Source organism: Urocitellus parryii, chromosome 7 (genome assembly GCF_045843805.1).
Source record: "Urocitellus parryii isolate mUroPar1 chromosome 7, mUroPar1.hap1, whole genome shotgun sequence".
NCBI classification, from domain to species: Eukaryota; Metazoa; Chordata; class Mammalia; order Rodentia; family Sciuridae; genus Urocitellus; species Urocitellus parryii.
The window spans coordinates 118,468,626-118,485,898 of record NC_135537.1 but is presented as its reverse complement, the minus strand read 5'-3'; the positions used below and the strand labels follow the sequence as shown (position 1 = coordinate 118,485,898).

The 17,273-nt window shown below is 48.3% G+C and overlaps 2 protein-coding genes across 2 annotated transcripts; one reads left to right on the top strand and one right to left on the bottom strand.

Moving 5' to 3' along the window:
- The first annotated feature begins 145 nt into the window (after positions 1 to 145).
- On the top strand, positions 146 to 2,048 carry Rasd1 (ras related dexamethasone induced 1). The gene is made up of 2 exons (XM_026408709.2): positions 146 to 603; positions 827 to 2,048. The coding sequence occupies exons 1-2, from the start codon at positions 318 to 320 to the stop codon at positions 1,381 to 1,383; spliced, it is 843 nt and encodes a 280-aa protein (XP_026264494.1). The 5' UTR covers positions 146 to 317; the 3' UTR covers positions 1,384 to 2,048.
- Positions 2,049 to 3,451: 1,403 nt separating this feature from the next.
- Positions 3,452 to 16,653, bottom strand: Med9 (mediator complex subunit 9). Its single transcript, XM_026408700.2, has 2 exons — positions 16,358 to 16,653; positions 3,452 to 5,318 (listed from the first exon to the last, which is right to left on the bottom strand). The coding sequence occupies exons 1-2, from the start codon at positions 16,579 to 16,581 to the stop codon at positions 5,102 to 5,104; spliced, it is 441 nt and encodes a 146-aa protein (XP_026264485.2). The 5' UTR covers positions 16,582 to 16,653; the 3' UTR covers positions 3,452 to 5,101.
- Between the last annotated feature and the right edge of the window lie 620 nt (positions 16,654 to 17,273).

The following is a 17,273-nucleotide window of genomic DNA, read 5'->3' as shown; positions in this document are numbered from 1 at the left end:
GAGGGCGCCCGCGGGGCGTGACGCACTGAGGCTGGGAGGGCGCAGGGTGGCGCGGGGCGGGGCGGCCCCCACCGGCTGCATATAAAGGCGGCGGCGGGAGGAGCAGAGCCAGAGCGAGCTGCCTGTGTTCGAGAGTTAGCCTGAGTCGGAGCCCTGTCCGGAGCCCTGTCCTGAGCCCTATCCTGAGCCGGAGACGATCTGCAGGCGAGTTGAGCCCGAGCAGAGTCCCCTGCCGCTCCGGCGTGTCCACCCTCACGCCCTCGGTAGCCCTCAGCACTTCTCTCGGCCCCGCATCCGCCCTGCGGCCCCTCCACCCAATGAAACTGGCGGCGATGATCAAGAAGATGTGTCCGACCGACTCGGAGCTGAGTATCCCGGCCAAGAACTGCTACCGTATGGTCATCCTCGGTTCGTCCAAGGTAGGCAAGACGGCCATCGTGTCGCGCTTTCTCACCGGGCGCTTCGAGGATGCCTACACCCCCACGATCGAGGACTTCCACCGCAAGTTCTACTCCATCCGCGGCGAGGTCTACCAGCTCGACATCCTGGACACGTCCGGCAACCACCCGTTCCCAGCCATGCGGCGCCTCTCCATCCTCACAGGTGAGCTGCGGGGAGCCGGAGCGGACGGCGGGCGCGGGCGGGAGGGCGTGGAGACCCGTCCAGGCTAACCTGCGAGGGCGGGCTGGTGGCGCGGGCGGGCGGGCGGGCGGGTCCCACTTCTGAGCGCTGAGCTTTGCGCTTAAGCGCACCGCGCGCCTCGCGCGGCTGCGGGAGCCCCTTGGCAGCCGCCCTCACCTCTCCGTCCCTTGTCCCCGCTCTGCAGGAGACGTTTTCATCCTGGTGTTCAGCCTGGACAACCGCGACTCCTTCGAGGAGGTGCAGAGGCTCAAGCAGCAGATCTTGGACACCAAGTCTTGTCTCAAGAACAAAACTAAGGAGAACGTGGACGTGCCCCTGGTCATCTGCGGGAACAAGGGGGACCGGGACTTCTACCGCGAGGTGGGGCAGCGCGAGATCGAGCAGCTGGTGGGCGACGACCCCCAGCGCTGCGCCTACTTCGAGATTTCAGCCAAGAAGAACAGCAGCCTAGACCAGATGTTCCGCGCGCTCTTCGCCATGGCCAAGCTGCCGAGCGAGATGAGCCCCGACCTGCACCGCAAGGTGTCGGTGCAGTACTGCGACGTGCTGCACAAAAAGGCGCTGCGGAACAAGAAGCTGCTGCGGGCCGGCAGCGGGGGCGGCGGCGACCCGGGGGACGCCTTCGGCATCGTGGCGCCCTTCGCGCGCAGGCCCAGCGTGCACAGCGACCTCATGTACATCCGCGAGAAGGCCAGCGGCGGCGGCCAGGCCAAGGACAAGGAGCGCTGCGTCATTAGCTAGGAGCCCCCCACCGCGCCGGCGACACAATCCAAGGAGGACTTTTTTTGTGTAAGTCAAATTCGACGCCTGGGCCAGCCTGGGCGCGCCCCGGGCCGCGAGTGCACGCGGACTGGTGTCTTCCCTTCGCGAAACCCGGCCTCGCGCACTGTGAAGGCGCCACCAAACAGAGAAGGGACGGTCATCTGCTCCGGAAGGAAGGAGAACTGGCAAAGACCTGGACTCCCCCACCTTTGAGCCTCTCTGTTGGCGTCTCCCACCCTCACAACGTGGATGGTGGCCCAGCAGAGGGGGCATTTGTCGGTTTTTTTTAACCAGAGACCAGAGAGTAGGGAGGGGGTGAAGTTCACCAGCCACTGTTGGGCATCAAGTGACCGGTCCTGCCGGGCTTTAGCCTGAGGGTCAGGACCCTGGGGGCATTATCTTGTCTGTGATTCCCCATTGCTGGTAACAGCTGGCAAAGGCCTCTGTCCTCCAGAAAAAACTGTCGGGGGTGCGTGGGTCAAGTCATAGCCAAGAGACTTGTTTACATGTGTGTGTGTGAAGTTGCACAAAGGAAAAACAAAACAGAAACCTTGCACTTTAATAGTAGTTCCGCTGTCAACATGGACATGAACAAAATCTTATCCAGGTGTTTATACTGTGTGTGTGTGAAACTCTAAAGTTATTGTTGTTGTTTTTTAATATAAAATAAAATAATTTAACATGGAAAACGCGGCTTTCTTTGCTTCTAGAAGGGGTTGGGGGAGAAGGGAGGAGGCTGGGTTTCAGCTGCCATGACTTTGGACATCACCTTCTCCAGAACAGGAAAATAACCCTGCCCTTCTGGAAACAGCTTCAAGCCTCATGGGGGAGGAAACCAAAAAAACTTCCATTTGAAGGGGCTTCTAGAAAATCAGGACAGACAAGGATTTCAGGGATCCCCTTAAAAAATCTTTCTAGCCATCTACCTGCTTATTCTCCTTTGGCCCAGTCACCTTGGGCCTGGTGTTCTGAGTGAACACTCTGATTTCCTCTTCTGTAGAACTGATTTCTCACTCATCACAGGGCAGACCCAAGCTACAGAAGCTGGTCAAACTTGAAATGCAGACTGTTTGACACTCGGGCCTGGCTGTCACAAGTAAGAAAATGGAACCAGAGAGACCCATGGGGAGCAGGCTTGTGCTGGACCCTTGTCCTCTTGCCCCAGGGTTACATGACTAGAGATAGTTAAGATCCCCACCGCCTCCAGCAGACCTCTGCATCTTGCTGTGTCCCTCAGTGGTTAAGGCCATCTGCTTGTAACTCGTGACCCAGCTCTGTGTAAGCTTGAAGCAAGTGACACCTGCTAAAGCTCAGATTCATCACCTGAGAAACACAGAGAAGGCCCTCCACATGGAGTAGCTGTGGGGATTCAATGTGACACAAGTAGCACAAGTGCCTGCCACCCAGTAACCCACACAACTGGTGGCTTCTTAGAGGGTGCTCAGCTCCCTGTGAAGGAGACTCAAAACTGTCCTAGGGAAGGGACTTTGGCCCTGCTCTGGTGAGGGCCACTCCCTGCTAGTACTAGACCTCCTCAAATTACCAAAAGTTACCAAACAACCACCCCCCCACCTCCCTGGGAGGAGGGATGGCCCAGAGGTGGCTCACACAGGCCACCTGTGGGACAGATGCTGCTCGTGAGGAAGAGCTCTTCTTCTTCTCCTTCTTCTTTTTTGGTACTGGAGATTGAAACCAGGGTACCTTACCACTGAGCTACATCCCCAGATCTTTTTTTATTTATCTTGAGACAGGTCTTATGAAGTTGCCCTGGATGGCCATCTGTCTCTCAGCCTCCAGAGTAATTGGGATTACAGGCAAGTACCACTGTGCCCAGCAATTACTGTTTTTATGTTGTTTAACTGCACTACAAGGAGAGGGGCAAGGAGCAGAGGGTGTTCACATTTTATTCTTTGTCTCAGCAAAGTGAATACTTTCCTCTCAACTATGCAAGATACACCATGAATTCCTGGGCATAAAAAACCATGATCCCCTGGGTTTGACCCCCCAGCACTGCAAAAGCAAACACAAAAAACCAGGGTGTCCCGGCAATAGAGCAATAAGTACTTTTAATCATACATTGGAAAAATATCACAAGTCAAATCATGGAAAACAGAGAAGTTCATTTCCCCCCCACACACCATCTCCATTTCAGACTCCAGAACGGCCCTGAAGGTCTTGCATTTTTACATGCTTCATGTTTCAAGGTATTTGGTCAGAGCCTTAAAACTGGCCCACTTGCTACTCTGAAACTTTAAGAATAACTGATGCAGTTAAATAACAGTCCCAAGATAGAACTGGTGCAATAGGTGGCCACCCACTTAAACTCAGAGCCTACTCTTCTGGCCAAAGCCTGTCTTTGAAACCTGACATCCTCCTCTGCACAGTCCCAGGTTCCCAATAGGCCAGCCATCTTCTGACAGGTGGCTGCAGGCTGACAGCACTAGAACCCCTGCTGAAAACATCTCCAACCAGTACGTCTGCCAATGAGGCCAGTCAACGGGCACCTGCTAAGCCCCTGAGCTGGTCAGCAGATTATGTGCCCATTTCTAGATGCAATCAATATTCAGTTACTTCTCACCTCACTCTTAAGAGTCAGGGGAAGAACTGCTGTCATACCCCCTGCAGAGAAGGGGAGAGCACACATAGTGTCCCATCAGAAAAAAATCATGGAGCTGGGGGAGTGAGGGCTGTTTATAAACATGTAAGAACTAGAACTTGGCCTTGTAACTTCTAGACCTAGCCCGCCCATCCCATCAGAACCCATCCCGAACTCCCTTGTCACACCTGGCTGAGGGGACATCCCAATTGCCACTAAGAGCCCCCTTCTCAACAAAAAGTGCACTGTGAACCCTTTTGTTTGCAGGACAGCCAACAGGGCTGTCTGTGGTGAGAAGCCCAGAGGGGAAATAATGGTCTGAGCTGGGGCAATGGGTATCACAGGGAGATCTGCTCTGGGATCTAAAACTCTATTTGAGCCTGCCAGCCAAGGTCCGGCCCTCTCCATCCCCGAGGAGGCACTGTGGCTATGGAAAGTTGGCTCTTCTCCATCACTAACTGAAGGTGACAGAAGACATGGCAGCAAGAGCCAAATGGAAAGGAAGAGGGAGCCTGGAGTCAGGGGCAGCCTGGGGTGGGGGGGCTCTGAGGGGACACCTCCGCTCACTGGCTCAAACATAAAAGGAACCAAACTGTTTTGGAGAGGGGAGAGAAAGCCACCCACCCTCTGGCCTTTGAGAACAAGGCTCATTCTCTCACAGTCTTCTTTAATCATATTAAATCCATGCCATATGAGTACAGGCCTAATTTGTCCAGTGAATTCTATGCAAATGTTTCACCAAACGGCTGCTAACTGGAACAATATGTACCTGGTACATGCTGATTGTATCGGAGGTGGGAGGAGCGGGAGGGCAGGAAGCAAGAAGGAGCCGCCTCCTTCCTACTGTGCTCTTCAGATCTGCAGGAGGGACCCAGACACACAGCAGATGGCCCCTCCCCAGTGCAGGGCAGCCCTTCCCCCCTGCCTCAGGACTCCTCTGGCTTCCAGTGGCAGAGGCTCAAGTCAGCATGCCTTAGCCACATGGGTATGTACAGCCTGTGGCTGGTGAGGCCGGGCTCAGAGCTGGAGTCCAGAGGAAATGTGGGCAAGGAAGCCGGCTGCCTCCCCTGCCTTCCCCTGGGTCCTGGACACTGGCGGCCTCTACTCCTTGGGGATCTCAAACATGCAGAGGCTCTTGTACTTCTGCAGGAGCTCGTTCTTGGTCCTGACCTGCTCCCGGAGGCTGTGCAGCTGCTGCTGCTGCTGCTCAGGGCTCAGGTGGATGCCCGGCATGGTGCTGATGAGCTTCCGCATCTCCTGGAACTTGGTTTTGAGGGCATTCAGGTCCTGGTGGACATCTGGGCTGTCCTTGTCCATGCTGTGGAGGGCAGAAGACAGTCATTAGCACTCACAGTTCACACCCACACCTGGCTTCCCTGGGCTGCATCCTACGATATTTTTTTGAACACTTGTGTGATGTGTCTGTTGACCCAATGAGGCCGAGCACCCCAGAAGGCAGGGACCAGTTCTCTCTTACAACACCCCCTTGTCCAGCACACTCCTGCTCTTCAGTCCACCACCGGCCCTCATCCACAGTTGTCTCCCCTCCCTGACCACTGGACCCCACAGGCTCTCAAGAAGTATTTGTTGAAATGCATGCTTGGCAAATAAGTTCACAAATTTATGTTGAACAAATAAACCATTACCAATCATCAACTGATTCATGTCAAACCAAAATGCTGATATACCACATTTTGTCTAACTTGAGCCATTTCTAGCCAATCGGAGACTTTGCAGCTAGTAACAGCTAATGTTAGCCAAGATTTGATGCTCACTTGAACCTGTTAATATAAAGACTAATTTCCACAGAGCTATTCATACATTTTACATCAGTTATAAATACTGGAAATTTTCAGCAGATTCAGGCTTTCTCCTACCACAGCAATGCAAACTCCTGGCCCTCAGGGTCAAGCTCATTTTGAAGGCTGATCGTTCACTTCATCTCCCAGCTATTATTGGTTGCACAGAGACCCACCTTCCCTGTCACTACTAAATTAAAGCAAAACAAGGATGAAAACCCTCAACTTATATCAGAGAAATGGCCCACCAGTGGCACCTATGCATTTCCCAGAAGTTAGTGGATGAGTTTTGGCAAAAGCAATTGAGACTAAAAACGAAACGCCAATTCCATAAGCTGTTCTCTAAAAGGAAGACACAGACGCGTGGGGGAAACTGTCAATGATCATGTATTTTTTAATAAACATTCATCCCTGGTGGGGAATTTCAACCCAGATGGTGCTAATTCATGTTTATTATTCATCATTTCTCTGCTTACGCAGACAGAATACCTATCTTTCCTGCAGATCCACCAGCTACTTCTCACACCTTGCGAATCAGACGGCCACCAGGATCTGCTCATTATTTATCAACAGGTCTAAATTCAGGTGAAACTTAGAGAATCAATCATCTCTATTAGGGAATGAGTGGCCAAGCCAATGTTTCTTGCTGTCGTTAGATGCCCTCAGTTTAGAAATTTAGAGCTAGTGTCCTGAGCTCTCCCCTGCTCCTAGACCTTAATTCAGCTGCTAGGGAGGGGTAACTGGAGCTCATCAGGACGGCAAATGGTTTGGAAGGAAGCAAACAGGGAGCAATACTCTTCTGTGGTGCTGGGGATGGAATCCAGGGCCTCCTGCAAGCTAGGCAAGCACTCTACCACTCAACTATACTCCCAGCCAGGGAGCATCTTTTAACTCTCAGCTCAAATCCACAATCCAGATAGAAACCATCTGGAATCTTGAAAGCATTATACTTGGATGGCATGTGAGCTAACACACTGTTACGAATTTAAGTCCCAAGGAAATTTTGAAATTAAAATTCAGCTTTAAGAAAACTGATTCACATCACATAAAACTTTCCAAAACAGTAAAAACAAAACAAATTAAAAATACATGAGATTAAAATGTGGAAGAAAGTTATGGTAATCCAGTTGTTGAAGCCAAACTAAGCTTTAGGGCCTAATCTGGCCCAAAAGAAAATTCTGAAGTGGGCCATGTTTAAGATGCTTATTTCTGAAAACCCCCAAATCTCCAAGTTTCCCATATTTTATCCAGTAAACTTATCGGAGAGGAGAAGGTCTTCAGAAAAAGCTGCCTAGAGGGGAGCGGAGCTGAAAGAGGGCCCCTCTGTGAGCTGCTCACCTGCCCTAGTTGGTGCAGTAAATAGCACACAAGTCCTGGGGCGAGGAAAACACGCTATTCACATGCTATTATTCGAGAACTGGCTCGAACCAAGTGGGAACCTGCCAAGCCAGAATGACTGTGAAATACCCAGGCCCAAAGAAAAGGAGCAGGCCCAAATATCGAGTGAATAAAAGCAGAAAGCTCTAAGTGGGCCTGCCTTTGTCCTCAATGTTAGTCATCATCCAACTTTAGAAGGTTAAAAAAAAGAGAGAGCGAGACTAGGTCAAGAAGGATAATAATCACACAAACAAGGGCAAAGTCGGGGCACTTTGGTCCCACCTACTATGCTTTTTAAAGGAGCGGACAAAAATATTACGCTGAGGTGGTACTCGGAGTGTCCTTCCAGCAGGCCAGAGATACCTGGATATGTATCTCCAAACGCATAAAAACCACAGGTTTAGGTGGACACTTTTAAGAATCACAACTTCATTTTCTTTGTTCTTTGATTTCTTTTATAGCACAGATGCAAAAGAGCAACAACAGGATAGTGTGTCCACTGGCAAGTTAGAAGCAAAAGAAATCCATGGTATCAACTGAAGCCAACCTCCTCTCAAACTTGATGGTCACTTCTTTTGACCTCTGGGTGGCATGTGACCTGGTTTCTCTTATCCTCCTTCAAAACCTCCATCACCCTCAGCTACACAACCCTGCCTTGTTCCAGTGGCTCCACTGTGGACCAGTGTCCTGAGCTCTCCTCTGCTCCAGCCTCTCCTCCTACTACGTTAACTTCGGTAGCTTCATCCTTCCAAAACTTTTATGTATTTTTTTAATATTAATAAGTGCTTGAAGGAAAAAATTCAAAAGTGATAGGCACAAAGACTTAGAAAAAGGAAACCCCTTTAATCTCATGTCCCAGAGGTAACCTGTGTTGGTAGGTAATGCATACTATTTCAGATCACTTTAAAACACAGTATAAAAATACGCGCATACCCTTCTTCTGTACTTTGACAGAAATGTGGCCATAGTTGGTTCTATTCCCCCCCCCCCCCACTTAACAATGCACCTTTGGAGATCTTTCTGTATTAACATATATAAATTATATAATATATAAATTATACAGCTAAATTATTTGTTGATGTGTTTGGAATGCCTGCAATTTATCAGAATGGCAATGAGCACTTTATACCTACACCTTTATGTATTGTGCAAGTATTTTGGTAAGATAATTTCCCACCAGTGAAAAATCTGGGTCAAAAGTTCTGTAATTTTTGACAAATATCACCAAACTGCCCTCTCAGCTGGGTGAGGTGGTATACCGGTAATCCCCGCTACTGGGGGTAGGGGACTGACCTGGAGGATGGAAAGTTCAAGACCAGCCTGGGAAACTTGGACTCCATGTCAAAGAAAAAAATACAACAAAACAACCCCCAGAAAAGCTGTAATGACGTACACTCCCTGCACACCATCCTCCTGGTGTGCTGGCTGTTCCTTCCCTAGCAGCTGTGTTCCTCTGCCCCAGTTTGGCCAGCCCCCAAACAGCCCTGGAGCCTCACACTCCTGCTTCATGTTGCATTCTCTTCAGGGAGTAACAACAAAAGGTTCTGCTGCTGAAAAAGGTTTTTTTGGAAAAAAAGCTGCTCTACCAAATGCCCTTGGACTTGATAGCCACTCCCAGCTCTGTGGATGCAGAGAGCACCTCCTGCCAGCCCTCCTACCTGCCTCTGGCTTGCTCCTTCCCGTTGTCATTGATGATCTCCTCCCTGGAGTCTGGGAACCCATAACATCCAAAGTGGGCCACACCCATGCCACTGGTGAACTCGAGGCTGTCCTCTCAGACTTGCTCTGTGTCCCCCCACTCTACCTTCCAGAGACCCTGCAGACTGCCCACTGCCACTGCCTTCCTGGACACTGAGCCCTCCCCTCCATGCCCTCTGCCTCACCTACCTGCATAGATCACTGCTGCTTAAAAATTCCAGCTGGCCCTCAGCTCCCAGAAAACACCCACTGGGCAAGTTTGAACTGTGAGGGGGCCACCACTGCTACCCACAAGTGCCTCTAGCCTTCCAGGCTCAAGGCTCGCCTTCCCACTCTTCCCAGAACTGCCCCTCCCCTTTGCCCCCAGCATTTCTCCCACTGTGCTAAGTAAGCGCTGGCCAGGAAGGCTGACTTCATGGGGCCTGCGGTCTTCTGGGTCAGTGATATCAAAGGGACAGAAATGAAGTGGCAGAGGAGTGAAGAGGCTTCAAGCTGGCCAGGAAGCAGCTCTTCCGAGCAGGACCCAACCCTTTCTGTCTGAGCACTCATCCTCTTCCCTGGGACAGGGCTGAAGGACAAGGGTGTGAAGCACAGGCTGCAGGAGCTGCGCCCAGACCTTGCTGGTGTGGGCGTGCCCTGCTCCTCTGCATAAGTGTGGAGGGGCCATGGCTCAGCCCTGGAGCAGGCCTCAGCTGGTGTGGAGGGTGGGAGGATCAAAACAGACCTTGTGTGGGAAGAGGCAGGTCAATAACACCGTGTTCCCATGGAGGAGGTTCTGCTGGGGCTCTGAGGTCTCACTGACCTGCCACTCCAAAAGGACTTGTTTCAAAAGCTTGGTCAGCTGGGAGGGACAGCTTGGTGTGCCATCACTTGAATTCCCTCTGTGGGGTCAAGGATGGCTCCCCTGTACCCACCTAGCAACCTCAGACATTTTAAAGGAAAATGTTTGAAAGTACCCCTAACGACTGACTACTCTAACTGGGTGGGCTGAACCCGCAAGCAGGCAGGACCAGCACAACTCAGAATTCCTAGGCTGGGACACACAGTTCCAGACTCAGATGAGATTTGGTAAATTTAAAGGAAAAGTCATTGTATCTTTCCCTGGTCTCACTTATCTCATTTCTTGCTTCTTTTACTATGTATCTCCTTTTATTATAGAGCTTTTATATATACAGAGAAAGGTCTCAAAAGACTTGGTATTTATATTTCTTATACGCATTATTCTTCTTTTTATCTATTTTTGGTGCTTGTTTTTCAGTACTGGGGACTGAACTTGGGCATTCTAGCACTGTCTTATAGGGATAGAGCCTCTTTAAATTTTTATTTTGACACAGGGTCTCACTAAATTGCTGAAGTTGGGACTCTCCTGCCTCAGCCTCCTGAATTGCTGGGATTACTGGCATGTGCCACTGATTCTGGCTCCTTATTCTTTAAAAATAAAATAAATGTAGAGTTTCAGTTGTTCATTCAACTATGGGAAGATGCCAGGAGGAACAAGAGTTCCCACTCCAAGCAGGGTGGTCCCAGGTGGAGATTCTGGGAGCCAGGCAGGGTCCTGGGGTACAGGGGAGGTCTGGCTTACAGAGTTCTCCAAGCATAGGAGGTGGCCTCTGAGAAAGCCCCTAAAGAACATGCAGCATTCCCATGAGGACTTCATCCCCCTAAAGGCAGTTGCAGTGGAAAAGTCCCTGTTCTGGGTTTTGCAATGGGTGGTCCAGGCACGACAAGTGAGGTGGTCTGCTGGGATCCCTGAGTGGAGGGCTAAAGGTCTGGGCTCCATTTGGGATGAGAAGGGGGAACCTAGGGAATTTTGAGTAGAGAAAAACTAACTTGATAGCATGTACAGGATGAATTAGAGAAGAGAGTTTAAAGGCAAAGAGATTAATTAAGAAGTGATTATTAGATCTAAAAAATGAGATTAGGTCTAGCTGATGAATGGTCTCAACAGGTTTGAGAGTAAGTGAGCAGGTTCAAGACAAAAATGGTCCACAAAATCAAAAGAACTGCCATCTCGATACATTACTAGGAAACTGGGCTGGGAAGGTAAGAGATGTTGCAGGGGAAACCAGGCAAGAACAAGGGGGGGACAAGTACACCTTAAATGGGAAGTAAAGGTACCATGAGGATTTTAGGACTAAAACAGTTTGGTACTAGAGAACAGAGTGTTGAGAAGTACATCAGAAAACATATGGGAAATCAATACATAATAAGGGCAGCAGCCCCAGCAGGCACAATAAGGAATATCCACTAAATGGCTGTGGGAAGAGGTGGCGAGCTGGCTCCCCTACTCTCCACCAAAACAAGTTCCAGAAGCACCAAAAATTCAAAGTATATACCACAATCATAAAAGTCTTAGGAAAAGGGAATTAATATCTATCATTTTAGAGTGTCAAGGCCTTTTATCTTTTTCCTTTTCCTTTTTTTTTTTTTTTTTTGTGGTGCTGAGGATCAGACCCAGGATCTCATGCATGCCAGGCAAGCTCTACCACCAACCACATCCCCAGACTTAAGGCCTCAGAAGGCCAAAAATCAGAAGCCAGAAAGGAAAAGCTTAACAACTCTGACTACATGAAATTATGCAACACTGAATGAAATAAAACACAAGAAAAAAAAAAGATTGTGAACAAAGATGGAAAAAGAAGCAACAACTTGAGGGATTATTTGTAATATCTGACAAAGGCATCACTTCCTTACTGTACAAAAGTCAAAAAGAGGGGAAAGTACAAATGATGCATAAAATTGCATATTAAAAGATTTTTTTCTAAATTAACAAAAGAAAGAGATCAGTCTATAATTTCTGACCTGTCAAATCAGCTAAAGTTAAAAGTTGGATGGTGACAGCAGTGGTGTGGGAGAAGACACAAGTACAGTTTGGAAGCACAAACTGACACAATGTTTCTGAATTTCCTAATAGTGATCAAATTTTAAATTTGTATATCCCATTGCTAGAACTTTCCCCTGCAGAGACTCCTGAGGATCAACAGGATGACAAAGAGGCCAACTGCAGAACTGGAGGCCAACACAAAAGCCCAGGCACAACAAGTGTCCTTGAGGGGAGAACAGGTTAACAAGTGATGGCATGTTCATAAGATGGACTTGTATGAGTTTTGGGATGAGGGAGGAAGCTGGGTGGGGCCAAGGGGAAGGATCACTTTCATCTCGTATTTGTATGTACTCTTGGAATCCATCTACCACTTTAATTTTTTTTTTTTTAATGCTTTTGGGGTAGCAGATTTATGGGCCACTTTTGGTTAAAAGAATTCTTAAGTTAATTGAAGCAGCCCCGTCTACAGGACTGAGCTTTGGAGGAGTTAAGCTAAATGATGTAGCACTGTAAACCAAGTAGTAGCTATCAAAATAAAAAATGCATGTGCCCTTCTCTGCTCTAGCAATTCCACTGCTCAGGATTTACCTCACCATAAATGTAGAGAAACAAAAGGATGCTTACTTACCCCAGAACTGCTGGCAACAGCAAAAATTAGAAAACACCTAAAAGCACACATGCAGACTAGTTACATAAGTTATGGTACATCCATGAGACGGAATTCTCTGCAGTGGCCTTAATGAGGCAGATCTCTATGTGCAGTACAGAAAGGTGCCCACAGCAGACTAATGAGTGAAAAGGCACAGTACAAAGCACATGGTCTCCATTTGTGTACATATTTGAAAAGACAAACACATATAATCCCTGGAAGGAAGCTTAAGTATTCATAGCAGTTATATCTGTCTGTGCTTCTGACTGTGCAACTGTGACTTAGGAAATAATTAAAAGAAAAGACTGATATAATCAGCTGAATTCTTTATAAGAACAGGAAAGGCTATATTTGCTACTTTGTTTACTTCCTTATTCATCCCTCAAGAATGGACTGTTGGGGAAGTTTGAAAAACGAGGAGTTGAAGGACCTTGGAGAGCCACCCTGGGTGACTAGGTCTGGTCCCAGCCCTCATCACCTGGGGCCAGGCCTGCCAGGCCCATGTCCCACCTGGCTTCCAAGCAAACCTCATAGGACAAAAGTCCTGCTTCCTACAGAAGATGTGCTATAGTATACCCTGGCTCCTCCCTCTTTTTCAGCTCTCCATCCTGACTCCCTTCTAGCTTGGATGATGTTCAGTGCCACCAAACTGGAGAGTCAGCTCCAAGAGTCCACGCTATTTCTTGGCTTCATTTCCCACCTCCACGCTATTCCTATGCCACCCTTCCTCCCTCTCATTTCAGACTTATCACTGGCATCATCCTCTGTAAGCCTCTGGCTCCTCCAGGCTTTCTGAGGTCTCCTGGCCCTGGCTCCCCTGCCCTTACCACAGTTCACATCCCCTTCCCTCATTAGCCCATAAACTCAAATACGTAACACACCAAAGGCTTCCAGACTGAATCCTAGTTTCTTCCCATAGTGACAGTCTCTTTCTTCAAATGAACTGATCAGCTTTTTGGTGGGAGAAAGAGTCTTTTCCTCTGTGTTTTTCTTCTGCAATGTCTTTTCACTAGGGCTGGTCAGACATCTCATAAGAAGAACCTCTTTCTCTTTGGCTGTCCAAGCTAAAAGCCAGGTTTGGAGAAAAAGGGTAGGGATGTGTTACTATTGAGGGGGTGAACTTTCTCTATTTTCAGGATGGCTCGCTACTCCCTACCCCTGCAATATGCCAGATGCCTCTCAATCCAGGCACTCCTGTATTATTCCTTCTGGAGAATAAATCTTGGGGAAAAGCAATCCTTTTAATTGTCTGCCAAGATGGGAAGTAGTCTCTTGGCTGCTTGGAGTGGCTGAATATTCTAGACTCCTAAGTAATCCTCCTATCCTTAGTCTCCTCCTTAATGTCCAATTTCCAGAGACTGCTGGCACAGTCAGTTTCTGGGATCTGGGAGAAAGCCATGGTCAAAGACAGCTGCTTCAGAATTGTAGGTGAGTTAGCCCTTAACCATCTGTATTGTGGCAATCACCTCCTGTCCTGTTCTTTTTGATTTTATCCTTTTTAAAAAAGTCCCTTTACTGTCCTTTTACACAAAACGACATGTGACGAACCCACCATCTTTCCCAGGTACACTCTTGAGTATATCTTACAACAATTCTATGACTTAAGTATTACTGTTCCTATTTCACAGGCAAAAAAGGGGATCAGAGGAGTTGTCTGCTGAAAGTAACCCACATAGTACATTACAGAGCTATTAATTTGAATCCACTGTTTGAAATCCATTATTGACATATTAAAGATAGAAAAATTATAGCCTGGGAAGATTATTTACCAAGATGATCAGGCAAGCAAGTGTCAGCACACAGACTTGAATCCAGGACTATCTAACTTCAAAATCTGCTCTCTCTAGTATATTTTACTGCTCCCTTTTTAATGTCAGTCCAACTCAACTGCTCTACCTGAACTCAAGAATACACACTTAGGGCTGGTTGTGGTGGCATATGCCTGTCATCCCAGCAACTGGGGAGGCTGAGGCAGGAGAACTGCAAGTTCAAAGCCAGCCTCAGCAATTTAATGAGACCCTGAGCAACTTAGCAAGACCCTGTCTCAAAAAAAAAAAAAAAATATATATATATATATATATATACATATACACACACATGCTTAGGGGGCCCAAAAGCTATCTCTGTAAATGCATAGCTTTTGTGCTTCTGTTTTTCCATATTTTTCTTAACCAGTGTATTTAGGTTAATCTGGATAACCCCCCTCTTTGGGGTTGGACCCAAGCACTCTACCACTGAGCTACATCCCCAGCACTTTATATTTTGAGATAGGGTTTCATTAAGTTGTCAAGGCTGACCTTGAACTTGCAATCCTCCTGCCTCAGCCTCCTCAATAGCTGGGATGACAGGTATGCACTATAGTCTCTGGCTGGATAATACAGCACTGATCTGAGACTGGTGGGTTTGCATCTGTACTCTGCTTTGAACTCACTGCGGCTGAGAAATGCTACTTCACTGCCACATGTTGATGAAAACAGAACAGTCTGCCTTACCCTATGGATATTTTCACTCCAAGTGAAGCCAAATAAAGTGAGGATGTATGTGAAAACAAAGGTTTTGCAGTTGTAGGGGGAGAGCACCAGGCCATCTCATGGCAAGTGAATCCAGGCTACCTAAACCTTAAAGAAGCTGGCGCATTAACACTCAAGATTTTCAGGTGGCAAAAGGCAATTCCATTTCAGCAAAATATCAAAGTGCATGTTATGTCCTCTGAATATGTCCCCATCCTTAAGCAACAAGACTGTATGTGAAGTCTTCTGGCTGGGGCTCAGCGGTGGAGCACTCGCCTGGCACGTGTGAGGAACTGGGTTTGATCCTCAGCACTACTTAAAAACAAAATAAAGGTATTGTGTTCACCTACAACTAAAAAAATACATATTTTTTAGGGCTGGGGTTGTGGCTCAGTGGTAGCGTGCTTGCCTAGCATGAGTGAGGCACTGAGTTCAATTCTCAGCACCACATACAAATAAATAAAATAAAGGTTCATCAACAACTAAAAAAATACATATATTTTTTAAATGAAGTGCAAAAGAATGACTTAAAAAATAACCTAGGCAAACATGGGGATAAGAGAGATTTTTTGATCAAAAGGATAAAGACCGCATCCTTTGGTACCATCTTAGAACAAAGTTAGTACAGGAATCTAATCATTTAGGGCAACGTAAGTGTCTCTTTTTTCTATAATGTTTCCTGTGACACTCTTCCTCTCTCATTTTTTTTAAATTATAGGTTATCCACATTCATATCTTTCCTTCTAATGGTAAGCCCTGTGGAGTTAAAAAGTTGGTCCGTTTTACTGTGTAAACTCATAGAATTTGGGGTGAGATGATGTGTATATGTTGAAAACAGGAACCAAATGGAGTAAGGGGTAAGCCTCTCGAATCCAAAAGCCCCAAATCCGAAATGCATCAAAATGCAAAAAATTGGCTGCCTCCACGATGCCACAAGCGGAAAATTCCACACTCGAATTCTTGTGGCAGGTTGCAATCAAAACACAGGTGAACTAAAAAATATCATATATAATTACTTTTTATACTTATATATTATTTTAAGTAATATATAATATATATTTATATATTACTTTTGGGAACTTGGGTCCCCTCCCCCCCAAATATCTCATGAGGTATATGCAAACACTTCATCATCCTTAAAATATGCAAAGTAGGAAACACTTCTGATCCCTAGCATTTCGGATAAGGGATCTGCAACCTGTATGAACCGTGTTAGGGCTGAGAGCTTAACTTGCTCAAGAAGGCAAAGGGGCAAACTTGAGCACCTGGACCCCAGAGCGTGTGCACTGAGTCAATTAGTTGGCTTCTTTCTAAGCCCATCGCTCAACTCTGCAGTAACTCTGGGTGGTCTCAGCGAAGGCCGCTTCCGGTCCGGGGTCGCGGTTTCCTCATCTCTGGACACAGAGGCCACCCAGCGCGCCCAGGCCTCTCGCAGCTCTGAACAGGCGAGACCGGAAGCGAGAGGGAGTGCGGGGGGCTCGTCCTCTCCTAGGCCCTTACCATTTGATGATGTTGTGCACCAAAGGCAAAAAGGAGTAGTTCTCCTCCTTCACGCCCGCGGGTGACTGAGGCCGCGGTGCCGGCAACGGCTGCGTTTGGGGCGCAGCGACGGGAGGCGGCGGCTGAGGAGGCGGCAGCGGCTTGGTCTCAGGCAGCTGCGGCTCGGACGGGGGCGGTAACGCATCCTCGGTCTGTCGCCCCGCGGCCACCCCGGCGGAAGCCATAGCGGCGCGGCTGGGACAGGGAGTAACAATCGGTAGGACCCCAGGAATCTACCTTCCGAAAGCGTCGCGGACTGTTACGTCACTCTTGTGCACCCGGCCAGGGCGGGGCTCTGAGGGAGGCTCTGAGCGTGCGCACTGGAAACGGGGCGGGGCAAAGGCACGGGGGGCGGGGCAGACTGTTGCTAGGAGGGCGGCGTGGGCAGGTCTGGGGTGGCCTGGATGTGCTTGTGACTCAATAGCTGAATGATTGAAGGAATAATTCAGGGAATAGGAGATGCATTTCAGAAATAATGGCCTATAGTCCTATCTATATGACGAAGTGGGCACAAAAGCAAAAACACAGGAAGCCCAGAAATAAAGGCTCAGCTTGGTCTAGCCCTTGGGTCTCTCCAGGAACCAATTGGAAGAGCTCCTAGGGGAGCATCTAGGTGAGGCCTGGGGTCACACAGAGTCCAGAAAGGAAGGACCTAAGCGCCTACACCATGCACACCTCCGAGAGGAAGAGCAGAAACCTGGGGACTGAACCCACAGTGCCTGCCCCCATGTAAAGAACAAAGTATGCAGAAGCAAAGAAATTTGTGGTCCCTTCTCCTGGCTGCTGAGAGAGACACTAATAATTCAACTCAATAGACATTAAGTATGCGCCTGGACCTGCTGGCTGTGGGTGTATGTAGTTGAGGAAGTCTCCAGAC